The sequence below is a fragment of the Mirounga angustirostris genome, unplaced genomic scaffold, assembly GCF_029215605.1.
Source record: "Mirounga angustirostris isolate CCGP_5_RB_7025 unplaced genomic scaffold, mMirAng1.0.hap1 SCAF_7, whole genome shotgun sequence".
Lineage (NCBI taxonomy): Eukaryota > Metazoa > Chordata > Mammalia > Carnivora > Phocidae > Mirounga > Mirounga angustirostris.
The window spans coordinates 93766449-93779806 of record NW_026991715.1 but is presented as its reverse complement, the minus strand read 5'-3'; the positions used below and the strand labels follow the sequence as shown (position 1 = coordinate 93779806).

The 13358-nt window shown below is 37.7% G+C and overlaps 1 protein-coding gene across 9 annotated transcripts in view; it reads right to left on the bottom strand.

Moving 5' to 3' along the window:
- The window catches only part of FBXW11 (F-box and WD repeat domain containing 11), a 123364-nt gene that overhangs the window by 39393 nt on the left and 70613 nt on the right, over nt 1–13358 (bottom strand). For 6 of the 9 annotated variants that reach the window (XM_045901337.3, XM_045901379.3, XM_064596570.1 and 3 more), the window contains 2 exons: nt 3426–3488; nt 83–308 (listed from right to left, as the gene is read on the bottom strand). In XM_045901337.3, the coding sequence (XP_045757293.1) occupies nt 83–308; nt 3426–3488 (289 nt within the window). The remainder of the gene's footprint in view (nt 1–82; nt 309–3425; nt 3489–13358) is intronic. The other 3 variants (XM_064596571.1, XM_045901389.3, XM_054513579.2) reach the window with 1 other exon arrangement.

The window sequence follows — 13358 nt, the reverse complement described above, 5'->3', positions numbered from 1 at the left end:
CAAATATCTACTCAGCTCCACCTAGGCCCTTGGGCTGGACATTCTTCCACTGGTCAGCTTTTTAAAAGACAAGTACAGTTACCTGGTAAAGCAGTAATAAAGTCCCGCTGCAACATGGGCTTCAGGTAAGAGTTAATATGTCCATGCTGATAATGACACATTCGTGAAATAAGGTGTTCCACAAATTCCACTTGATCTGATTCAGACCACTGGTCAAAATATTTAATACACAAGTCTTTTTCTTTTTGATAGTTTCCTTCTGATGGCCTCTTTCTGGAGACGATCACAGATGATGTTCCATTACTTATCTATTTTAGAAAAATAAAGAAAAAATTAATTAGTTTGATAAGGAAAAGAAATCTAATTAGTATTTCATTGGAAACATTTTTTCACCCTGTGCATTTAATCTTAAAATGCCAGTTATACCTTAAAGTCAAACTCATTCCTTCATTAACTCATTCATGAAGTAATTTAAAATGTCTTCAGGGCCTGTGTTCTCAAATTAGTCTCTAAAGTAAGTGTCAAATTTACAGCTATTTATAAAGCTAAATGGCATCTCAAGTCATCATTCTCCAAAGCTTATTCTAAAACCATGGGGCTATTAGATAACCATCTTAGAGAACTTGCTCAACTTGGCCAAGTAGCAATGATTGTTTTACTTCCCCAAAGACCAAAGTCAATGCTATATTCCTCTATGCCAGTGGTTCTCAGACCTGTGTGCATCACAGTAACAAGAGGGCTTCCTAACTCACAGATTGCCCGGCTCCACCACAGATGTCCTCATTCTATTGGTCTGGAATGCAGCCTGAGAATTTGCATTGCTAACAAGTTCCCAGGTGGTATTGACACTGCTGGTCCACAGAACACACTTTGAAAACCACTGGTCTATCTAATGAAGAAACCTGAAGGCAATTCAATCTAAAAACTGAATCCATCTCCAAATTGTATCCAGGGTTACTAGACTGCTGGCAAAAAAGTTTAGACTTTCACTCCCTTTTTTTGATCACCTACTCCTAAAGTCACCCAAGGTAAACCACATATTCCTGAAATGATCCTTATCCTATAGAGTTGGCCTATGATATCCCACAGACTCCTATACTAACTGTGCATTTCTCATCAAATCTACATGGTCCTTGCACAAAACCAGTATATTGTTCTACAAATGAAAACTACATACACCGCATCTGACAACAGCAACAGAAAAAAAAAAAAAAAACAGGAATGCCTAGACTGAAGCCACAACTGTCACTGATGCTATAAGGCTCAATAACATCTGTTTAAAAACAAAATTACCTCCATGCTTTTATCAAACATTTGCCAAGCTATCTGCCCATCACTCCTTTGATAGCCCCTTCATGTGTAATACCAAAAAGACTAGCATAGAAGAGAATTTTGATAACTGAAGAGTTATATTACAAACATGCATTAATTCCATTAGGAGCTTATCTCAGAAGTTCCACACAGAAAGAACCAACAGCTTTGTTATCACTATGTCCCCTAAATTAGAATGGACTGAATCCATCCCATAAATATCCATAGAAGTCTGGCCTTCCTTATTAAAATCTTATATATCATACCTGCCTGAAGCAAGATTTATGTCCACATTTAGAGGTACAGTCAGAAGGCTTTCGGCTCCCACCCCATTTATCTTACCACCTCCTTCTCTAGGAATGTTTTTTCCCTTGTCATTTGGGTGAGGAAAAGCTCAACGACACGGGAGTACCATTTTTTTTTCCCCTTGTCATTTGGGTGAAGGAGAGCTCACTGACACTGGGTACCACCAGAGGGCAGCATTGAACAGAAATTTTTGATGCTGCTTATAGTAAGACCTCTGACAGACCTTAAAAATCAACATTGAAAGGTCAGAAAAAAATGAAAATTCTTCACTGTGATGAATATCTGCTGGCATAAGGAGCATCTTTGCTACTTTGCTACTTTTAAGTATAAGGGTGTTCACCATAATGTTATAACAGAAAAATTAGAAATAACTGCCCAACTACAGGCAACTGGCTAAAGCAAATAATAATGCATCTACATAGAGTACTATAATGGAGCCATTAAAATTAGGTTTATAAAGTAAGATTTTAATAACAAGAGAACATGTTTATGAAATCATGTTAAGAAAGAAAAGGCAAGATGCACAATTTTATACAGCATTATAATTATAGTTACTTGTGTGAAGGGGAACACACAAGACAGAGTAAAGGATATGTACAAAAATGCTAAATGTGCCTACTCTTGAGAAAAAGAGCTGTATGTTTTCCTTCCTCTTTTCTTTCTATATTTTGTTCATTATAACTTGTCAAAATAATTGCTTTCGTAACAGGTTAAAGATGATGGTAACAACTTGCATTTGTGTACTGCTTTATAATTTACAAAATACTTTCATATCCATTATCTCATTTGATAAGCAACAGGGTTATTATTTCATCTACAGCAGAAGGGTTCCTAACCACCCAGCTTCCCTACAGCACTGGCATATGAATAACTAGTTGACTGAAAGCAGAACTTATGAAAGAAAAACCGAAAGCCAAAGTGTTAAGAGCCACTGTGAATTGAAAAATCCATAGTAAATGAAGAGACTCCTATTGGAAAATAACAAATGTGAAGGAGGAACAGAAGTCAGTCTGCACACAGTTCCCCCAAATAGTAAATTCTACAGCACATTTTCCATTTCTACTTCTAACCACCTGCTGGGACCAGAAGCATCTTCCTGGCATTGTTTTGCTTTGTTTCATTTCCACCTTAAATTTGTTGGGCATACTTTATTCTTACTAACTAATCTACTCCTTTTGTTTCAAATAAAATGAACCCAGAGAATATTTTAACATTATTTAAGATTTGTTTTGCTTTTAATAGTGTCTTTAATGAAGGGAAAAGTTATTTGTACCATAATGGTTGATGAAAGGATCAAATCATGAAACTTTACATACCACTGTCCACATTCCCCCACTGGCAAAACAAACAAACAAAAAACAAAACAGAAAAACCCTGGGGGATAGGGAGGGAAACAGGCAGACTAAAACAGAGCCAGAGGAGAAGAAAACAGAGTTTAAAAGGAAAGAGCAAACTAACAAATGGGGGAGAAGGGTGAGGGTAGCAAGACTAAGTCACCAATGCACACAATGGTATGGCATGGTACTATTCTGGTGACAAAGGACACCACCTTTGGCTTGGCCCGTGGCAATAAACTGAGTATTTTAGGCTACAGACACTTCAGAATCTCTGTAGTAACCCCCAAATTCTTTACTATTCATAATGACACTTCCCTAAGGAACAGAAGATAAATTAGGGTGAATTCTGAAACTAGCAAAAATGCACAAAGGAGAATGCTTGGCTCTTGTTTTTATTGAGGACATGAGCTGAGGGAGCATCTTATCTATAGTAAGTCAACTGCTATCTTATCTGTGCGTCGTCATTCCTACCTGCCAAAGAGTATTTTTCTTTGGGGACTCATCTTCATTTTGATCCTCCATAACTGAAGTGTTCTAAGGGGGGAAAAACAGGTTATTTGAATTATGCCGAGTTTTACAAATCCTAAATAACTACAACAAAATATAATTTTGAAATCCCAAACTAGAATGTATTGACACAAACCCAAGAACTATTTGGCTTGTGACTAACACGTGCCATTTTGGGTCAAGAGGGTTGTGCTCATCTTTCATAAATCAATACAGTTAGTGGCTGGACAAAAGTAAGCATAAAGTCTTTATTTATGAAGGTTGGGCATGCTTAGAAAACAGCTAAATTATGGGACTGGGACTGAGGCTCTACCTCAGTCGTCACTGTTACTCTTTCACTTGTGGCAAGAAGCCCAGAGACCCACTAAGTTCTTGATGATTGCTCAAAGCATTTAACTAGAATGTCTGCTATTCAGGAATCCATCCCAACCATCATTCAGCAAGTAGGACTGACAAAGCTCTGGAAGCCCTCTCTGCTTTTCTCCTTCCTCCCTTGATAACCTTGTTTTTCTGGACGGGCTTTACAATCTCCCTTAGCAAGCATGGTGGGTACCCCAACTTTTTCCCTGAAGAGGAGGATGCTGGTAGCCAGTAACAATCTGGCTTGCCTTGGGAATGCATTAGCTTTTGATTTTTGTGTTTACTGCACAAAGAGGCACTGTGTAATCTTTCTGGTGACCTAGTCGCTCAATAGATGCCCATTAACTGGAGATTATACATGATTGGATTTTCCCTTTTGAAGCTCCTACCTAATGGCTAAATGGAAACTTAATGAGAAGGGAAAGTAGGAGAGTTGTGCTCTGAAAGGAATGACAATTTAAGTCCCTCTAAGATTCCTTCCCAAACCTAAAATTCTAACATTAGGGTATAAAATTTATAACATTCCGTAGCAGTATTCAAAAGGATCCTACAGATCTGTTTAAGTTATGAATGTTTACAAGATTCTGTTTATTGCCTTTGGGGATAAGCCTATCTCTCAAAATTTCCCTATTTTTCCTTTATTTTCTTCAAGTCTTCAAACCCATACAGTATTCTCAAACAATCTGTTTGAAAAACCCAATGTGGGTAATGACAGAAGAAATACCACTGAACACTAGTGCACTGTAGGTCACATTGCTGGCTCTGATGAGGGATACAGTATGATGTAGTACAAGAGTCAAAGGCCTTGAAACCAGAGAGACGTTGGAATGCCAATCTGGTCACTCATCAGTGCGTGTGTGTGTGTGTTCGATCTTTGGACAAATACAAACCATATAAAAGTGTTGTGGGGATTCAGACTCCCTAGCACACTGCCTGGTGTGTAACTGGTATTCAAAAAAATCTGTTTATGTCCTGTTTTGAAGATGCTACTTTCCCCCAAGTGCTATCTTCTCATACTTTTCTAACCTCAGACTTGAGAGAATAGCTCCAGATGGCTGCGTATAGAGAAAATCCACTGGCTCCCTCACTAAAATCTTGTAAGCCCCACAGCGCCAAGGTCTGCAATGGGGGAGAGGGGCAGAAGGGCCAGGCTTCCTGTATGAGAAAGCCAAGAGCTAGAGAGGAAGGCAATGTGTCCAAGAGGCCAAAACAAGTCTAGAGTGAAGACAGATAAATGATCCTGAATGGGAAGAAGAAGATGGAGTATAGAAAAACAAAAGTAGTATTTTTCCATGTAATTTTCCTTTTACTGCTATCTAGAAGGACTTGGGATTAATAAAGTTGGCAGGGGAGTGAATAAAGGGGGAACAGTGACTCGGTACGTCATCTTCTGGGTCTGACTGATAGTTGCAAAGCCATCTTTGCAAGGTCACAATGTCCTCGGTTCTAAGAGAGTGAGAAGAAGAAAGTATGGCTGGAAACATGAAAAGTTAAGTATATAAAGTAGAGGAAAGATGGGAGGTCCCTGCCCCCATCTTCAGGCACCCCAGGAAATGTATGAGGGATGCATAAATGTAGTGTTTTAAACTAGAAACTTTTGTTATACAGGAGGAGTCTGAACCCACCAGAGCTATTCTGACCTAAGCTACCTAAATAGCTTCCTCACTCAGGGAGGAAATAAAAGTCAGAAGTCCCCACAGACTACAAAAGAAACAACCTCTTTGTAGTTTAATTCTTCCTTTCATTCATTCCAAAACAGAGAAATGGTGTTTATTTATATAGCTGAGAAAGAAACAACCCCTCTGATAAAAATAGCAACTATTCTCTTAAGGCCTGATAAAAGTGAATAAAGATATACACTTTAATAAAAATATATTTAATAAAGCCCTAGGGTGGCTAGAATAGCTCCCCCATCATACATATCTTTTCAACTTCTCTCATAAAGCCCTCAGGAGAAGCTGCCAAAGGGACAATGCTGCTCTCAAGCTACACTGATCAAAGGAGCATTTCCAAGGAGTATTCCAGGTGACACAAGAGATGCTCAGAGCGAAAAGGGTCCCAGGGTCTAATTAAGTTTGACAAATGCTGTATGCTCCTGTGCATGCTCTCTCCTCCCAACCTCACCCCCTTTTCTCCCTCTCCCTCTCTCTCTCACACACATACAGTCACAAAATATCTCATTAAGATACTAAAGGCTCTGTAATGTCCTATAATTAAATCATGTTAAATTAGTTTAATCCAGCTTTCCCAAGTTTGTTGGACATGGACATCCCCCTTTTATATCTCTTAGTAATAGTTCAGCACATACTGGCAAACACTGGACTAGGACACTAGCATGGCATAATCCCTTCCTCCTCCCACTTTACTGGGCAAATATTTCTGAGAGATCAAGGAAATACCCACTTTTGCTAAGTATAATATATTCCTCTCCTATTCCCCATCTTTGTCAGCCTACAACATGGGACTGTGAGGATAAGGAGGGATGGCATGAATAGAAAATTCTCTTGTAAGAGCCAAAATTTTTCTTAATCACTTTGACTTTTACTCCTTAAATATTAAAATAGACACAAGGTCGCAGGTTCAAGGGTGAGGTAAGAAAGAACAATGAGTCTGCCAGAAGAAAAGAAAGGTGTTTTCCTACCTCCATACTCTCAGATGAAACTTTATGAGTTAAACCAATCTGAAAGCCGAAACCCTCATTAAGTCTTCAACACTTCTGGGAAAGGAAAGTTCTTTGAAATACAAACCTGACTTATTCACTTCCTACCCTTCTCATCACCATCACTTTCTTCCTACATCTACCAAGCAGCATTACATGTAAATAAAAATGCAGACCTTCCTATTCTGATACTACTTCCAATGAAAGACTCAATCTAGGAAGCAGCAGCTAGACTTGAGGGCTTATCAACTTGAGGACTATTGACATTTTGGGTCAGATAATTCTGTGTTTTGGGGGACCCATCATGTGCACTATAGGACGGTTCACAGCATCCCTGGCCTCTGTGTGCTGGATGCCAGAAGCAAGGGGGGAAGGTACCAGCAGCAATACTTGAGAGCCACTGCTCTAAGGGGGTGGCCTGTTTGGGAAGCTGTACTTAATGAATTGCCATTTAAGGCCTGGCCTTTCTTTCTCTTCAGGCGTCTTTCCTTTGGCCCCTGTGACAGTACGTGATTTCTTCAAATGGAGTCTGATATAACCATCACCAAGTAATTCATGGAATATGTAGATATCTAAGTTCTGGTGTAAGATCCACTTGCCATTAAATTCATACTGGGGAAAATCTGAATCCGGAGTTCTTTGCTAGAGATGGCCTGGGGGTGTGGATAAGGGCTACAAATACCTTTAAGTCATATACAAAAGTTAGTGTATATACACGCCTATGTCTCTGCATTAAAAAGACCGCAATGGCAAAATGATGTGGTCTATGTAGTAGCACCAGCCTAAGTAAGGAAACTGCACTGATACCATCACAACAGACTCCATCCCAATATGTGGTATTTCAGAACTACCAAATACTACAAGAATCCAATGCCTGTTCCTTCTCTTATAAAGCCTTCAAGAGAAGATGCCAGAGGGAAAACGCTGCTCTCAAGCTATACTGTTCAGAGAATCATTTCCCACGAGTGTCACTGCTGAGAGCTTATGGTACCCACACAAAGACTCACCTCATACAGTAAGTAAGACTGGGAAAGATGATGGAGAATAGGAGAGGAATATATTGTGTTTATCAAAGTGGTCACTTCCAGGTGATATCTCGATGCTCAGACAAAAAAAAAGGGGGCCCCAGGGTCTAATAAAGTTTGACAAATGCCATATGCTACAAAAGCACCTGGCACTCTCCCTCCCCACCCCCGAAGTTAAAACACACTTCAGAAGGCTCAGAAATGTCTCATAATTGACAGCCGGTTAAGATAGTTTAACCTAGCTTTCCCAAGTTTGTTGGACAGGGACACCTCCCTTTTATAATAATACTTAATTTTAACAATAGCTCAGCACATACTGGCAAACACCAGACTAAGGCAATCCACAGGCAATGCATAGCCTAAGTCCTTCCTCCTCCCACTTCACTGGACCAATGCTTCTGGGAGACAAAGGAAATGACCACTTTGGTAAACACAATATATTCCTCTCCTATTCCCCATCATCTTTCCCAGACTACTTACTATATGAGGTGAGTCTGTGTATAGGTACAGTAAGCTCTAAGCAGTGATTTATCTTTGCCAGTAGGTGCCACCAACAGAATATATTTCACTTGGAAAATTCTCTACTTGAAGAGTTATATAAGAGGAATAAATTTCCTACTTTAAAAAAGCTGCAAACTCTGCACTATGAGTTTCATGATGAGAAATGCTTATAACAATGTAAGATTTTCGGGGCGCCTGGGTGGCTCAGATGGTTAAGCGTCTGCCTTTGGCTCAGGTCATGATCCCTGGGTCCTGGGATCGAGCCCCACATCGTGCTCCCTGCTTGGCGGGGAACCTGCTTCTCCCTCTCCCTCTACTGTTCCCCCTGCTTGTGCTCTCTCGCTCTATCACATAAATAAATAAAATCTTTAAAAAAAAAAAGTAAGATTTTCATACAAAAAGAATCTTTACTCTTGACAGGAAGCAAAAAAAAAAACCACCCTACAAAGGATCTGGAAAACATGGGAACATGCTGCCATTTTCTCCAATGTTTTAAAATTTGGGGATTTAAGGCATTAAGAATGACAGGTATATAACGTAAAATGCTCCTAGTTAACTTTATTGGGTCTCTAACCTAGGCTTGTTTCATTCACTGTTTTTTAATTTTCAGAAAAAAATATGAATGTATATACTGCAATTTTACAGAAAAAAACTGAGGAACAGAGAATTAAGTGATTAAGAGTCACACAGTTAGTAAATGAGAGATGCAGGACTCAGATCTAGGTCTGTTCTACTCAGAAATCAATGTACTTTCCATACAGAAAGACACATCTCAGGTGTTTTCCAACTGCTGGTTGTAGCCTATGAAATTCATTTAATGGGCTGCAACCAGCAAATTTTAATAAAATGAAATTGAATCTGGGCATTCCCCTGCCCACAATGGTAAGCATAACAAAAATCACAAAGGGTAAATAAAAGGAATGAGCAAAAACAGAACAGGAAAATTCAAATTAAAGGAAAGCAAAAGTCTTTATTGCACAAGGAGAACAATATTCAAGTCAGATCACTGAGTGACAAGGAGTTTTTAAAATCTCTAAAAGCCATAATTTATGAAGAGGTTAATGTGAACTCTTAATACTGAATATAAAATTCCACAAAATACATCAAGGAAAAAAGTTACAATTTTTTTTTCTAATTTTAAAACACCTTTTTGTCTTTGACAGATCAAGTAGACCAAATAAAAAAACAAAAGACTTGACTTTCCATGGGACATTAAAAAAAAAAAAAAACCTGATAGAGCATCCTGGGCCACAGACGAAATCTGAAATACAGTTAGAAATCAGGAAAAGATTATTGTATATTTAAGATCAGGCCAAGCAGAAATATGGAAGTCTAGTTTACCAGTCACTATATATCATAAATTCCAAAGATAAACAGAACAATGACTGGCACAAACAAACCAAACACCTTTGTCTTGTTACGGTTAATTCCACCCAGGCCCCTAATGTAGCCTAAAATGCTTCCCCCTTAAACCTAAATCTTACCAACACATTGCTGGGAAATGAGATCACTGAAGAGGCAGAAACATTCATTTGGAAAAAGACGCGACAAGCTTGTCCAAAAAAGCAGTCCCTTCTCTCCTACTATTCTTACAACTCAGAAGGAAGAGAGCCACAAATACAGCTATGCAAAGATGACTTTTTAAAACAACAACTCCAACCACCATTAAACACAGCTCAATCAAAAACCTTCTTGTCCCTCCACACAAATATCAAAACATAGGAACAAACCAGTTGTTTTCTTTCCATAATATAATTAAAATAAAAATTAATTAAAAATGTAAATTCACTGGGAGTTTGAAATCACTGCTACATGATTTCTATATATAGTAGAAAGTTTTGTTTCAGTTTATCTAACCTGCAAGTTCCATTCAAATGTCTAGCTAGGTACAGTATCATACTGAAGTATCTGGAAAAATGAATATAGGGTAAAATTTTTCTTCCCTTCTTCACCACCAATTATTTTTTAAAAGAGGAGAATGCTTATATTAGATACTAAAAATATTTCTAAGCTACAATAATTAAAGCAGTGTAGTGCTTTTAATTGGCAAAGCCAAGATCAATGAAACAAAATAGGAAGTCCAGAAACCGATTCACTTATACTTACGAATTTGTATACGATAAAGTTAGAGCTTTGAACTGGTGAGAAAGGGATAACTAAAAAAAAAAGTATTTAAAATAAAAACTAAAATGCTACCTCATATTAGATTCCAATATATACTATGGATAAAAAGAATGAAGTGTGAAAAACTGTAACCATAAAACTACTAAAAGCAAGCACACAGGAGTTTTTAAAAATTTATGGAAGAGGGGAAAGGCTGTCTAAACATGATACCAAACATAGAAATAAATGTAGATTTGATTAGATGAAAAAATTCAAACTCATGAATGTTCACAATCAATACAGGAAACAAATACACTGGAGGAATATTATAATGTATGATAAATAACTTACTATATAAAGATTTCTCTTTTTTTTAAAGATTTTATTCATTTATTTGACAGAGAGAGCACGAGCAGGGGGAGCAGCAGAGGCAGAGGGAGGATGCGGGACTTGATCCCAAGACTTTGGGATCATGACCTAGGCTGAAGGCAGATGCTTAACCGACTGAGCCACCCAGGAATCCCTATATAAAGATTTCTAATAAATCAGGAAACCAAAACTAATTTCTTAATAGGCAAATAAGCAAAGAGTAAGTACAGATATTTCTAAACAAGAAATTTACATGGCCATTAAAAATGAACACATACAACAAAAGAAGAGATGCAATTTTTCACCTACCAAATATCAGCAACTTTTATTTCTATATACTATATAGGAACTGGGCTCTCTGGTAAGATTATAAATTGTTACTTTTCAGAGAATATTTATCAATATATAACTTCAAAAAGTACTACATAACACTGGACATAATTTAACTTATAGCAATTTATCCTAAGGAATTGTAGACCTATATAAAATAGTAGCTGCAACATTATAACATGGAAAAACAGAAAACAATGTGAACGTCCAACAACAGAGTGTCTTTTTAAAATATTATGAGAAATTTTTAGTTCTTTTTAAAACATTTCTACTGAAGTATAATATAGTAAAGGGCTTAATTCTCAAGTGTAACTAGTACTCAGACCAACATAAAGAACATCACCAGGGTCCCAAATACTTCCCTCATATCACTTCCTTCATATTACCTCTCAGTCATTAATGCCCAAAGGTAACCACTATTTTTTTAATATCACCATAGAGGCATAGATTTATTTTTGAACTTTAAATAAACAGATTCATATCATATATACTCTTTGAGTCTGGCTTCTTTTGCTTAAATTATGATTTGAGATTCTTAAATTCAGCGGCAGTTCTGTTACTGCTACATATGATTTCAAAAATTATTTATTCGTTTTACTGCTAATGAACACTTCCCCTTTTGGCATTTAAAATAATTCTGCCATGTCTGTTGGTGTACATGGGTATATATTTCTATCGGGTCTACAGCAGGGGTGAATAGCTAGGTCATAAAGTATATACATTTCCAACTTTTCCAAAGTAATTCTTTCTAATAATCACTCCCACCAGCAGTGTATGTGAGTTCTAGTTGTTCTTTAGCAGGTATGGAGTGTATTTTTTTGCTTGGTTGGGTTTTCTGTTTGGTGTTATTGCTTAATTTTAAACATTCTGTTGGGTGTATAGTAGTATCTCTCTGTGGTTTAATCTCCATTTTCCTGATGACTAATGATGTTGAACACCTTTTCACAAATTGATCAGTCATTTGGATATCTTCTTTTGTAAAGTGACACTTTAAAGCTTTGTACCAGCTCTTTCCATAAGTGGCCTAACCTGATCTGTGAAAATGGTTCACTATTCACTTGACCCCAAAACCCCACAAAAGCATGCAAATCAAGAGGTGCAAATCAAGAGATTCAAATCTTGGGGCGCCTGGGTGGCTCAGTCATTAAGCGTCTGCCTTCAGCTCAGGTCATGATCCCAGGGTCCTGGGATTGAGTCCCGCATCAGACTCCCTGCTCAGCGGGAAGCCTGCTTCTCCCTCTCCCACTCCCCCTGCTTGTGTTCCCTCTCTCGCTCTCTGTCAAATAAATAAATAAAATCTTTAAAAAAAAAAAAAAAAAGAGATTCAAATCTTCACGTTCACTTTAAAAAGACCTGTGAAACTGCCCAGGCCATCAAAGGTATGCACATCCACCAAAAAGCCACCAAGTATCGTAAGGATGAACTTGACAGAAACAATGTGTGCCACTCCATCGCTACCGACATTAGGTGTGCCCAGGCCAAACAGGGGGGCTGGATATAGGGCTGGTGGCCCAAGAGTACTGAATTTTTACCACACATGCTTAAAAATGCAGGGAGTAATGCTGAGCTAAAGGGTTTAGACGTACGTTCTCTGGTCATTGAGCACATCCAGATAAACAAAGCCTCCAAGCTGTGGCACAGAACTTACAGAGCTCATGGTCAGATTAATCCACTTGTGGAACCCCCCTGCCACACTGAGATGATCTTTACTGAAAAGCAGCAAACTGTTCCTAAGTCAGAAGAGGTAGGCTGCACAGAAGAAAAAGATATCCCAAAATAAACTGAAGAAAACAAAAACTTATGGCCCAAGAATAGATATGGTATAAAATAAAAGCAGGGCGCCTGGGTGGCTCAGTTGGTTAAGCGACTGCCTTCAGCACAGGTCATGATCCTGGAGTCCCGGGATCGAGTCCCGCATCAGGCTCCCTGCTCAGCAGGGAGTCTGCTTCTCCCTCTGATCCTCCATCTCATGCTCTCTCTCTCTGTCTCATTCTCTCTCTCAAATAAATAAATAAAATCTTTAAAAAAAATAAAAGCAAATAAAAGTTTTTTTAAAAAAGGTTTTGACTATTTTTTAGTCTTTTCTTACTGGTATCTAGAAATTCTTTATATATTCTACAGTCGTTTTTCAAACGTGTTTATTGCAAAGGTCTTCTCTTAATCTGGGGTTTAACTTTTCATTCTTTTAATGGTGTCTTTGATAAAGAGAAGCAATTAATTTTAATGAAGTGTAATTTATCCATTGTTTCCTTTATTATAATTTGTGATTTCTATGTCCTGTTTAAGAAATATTTCTTCTCCTAAAGTCATAAATATATTCTCCCATGTAGTAGCCTAGAAGTTTTTACTTTACCTTCTAACACTTACATCTAAAATTCATCTATAATAATCTTTATGCAAAGTAGAGGAGTCAGGATTCATTATGTTTTTCAAATTGTAGTTTGCAACCCATTGTGGTTTATAATATCAACTTTGTGGTTTATATTATTAATTTAATGGATAACCAGCATTTTTTTTTAAAAAAGATGAAATAGAAAAGAACACAGTGCA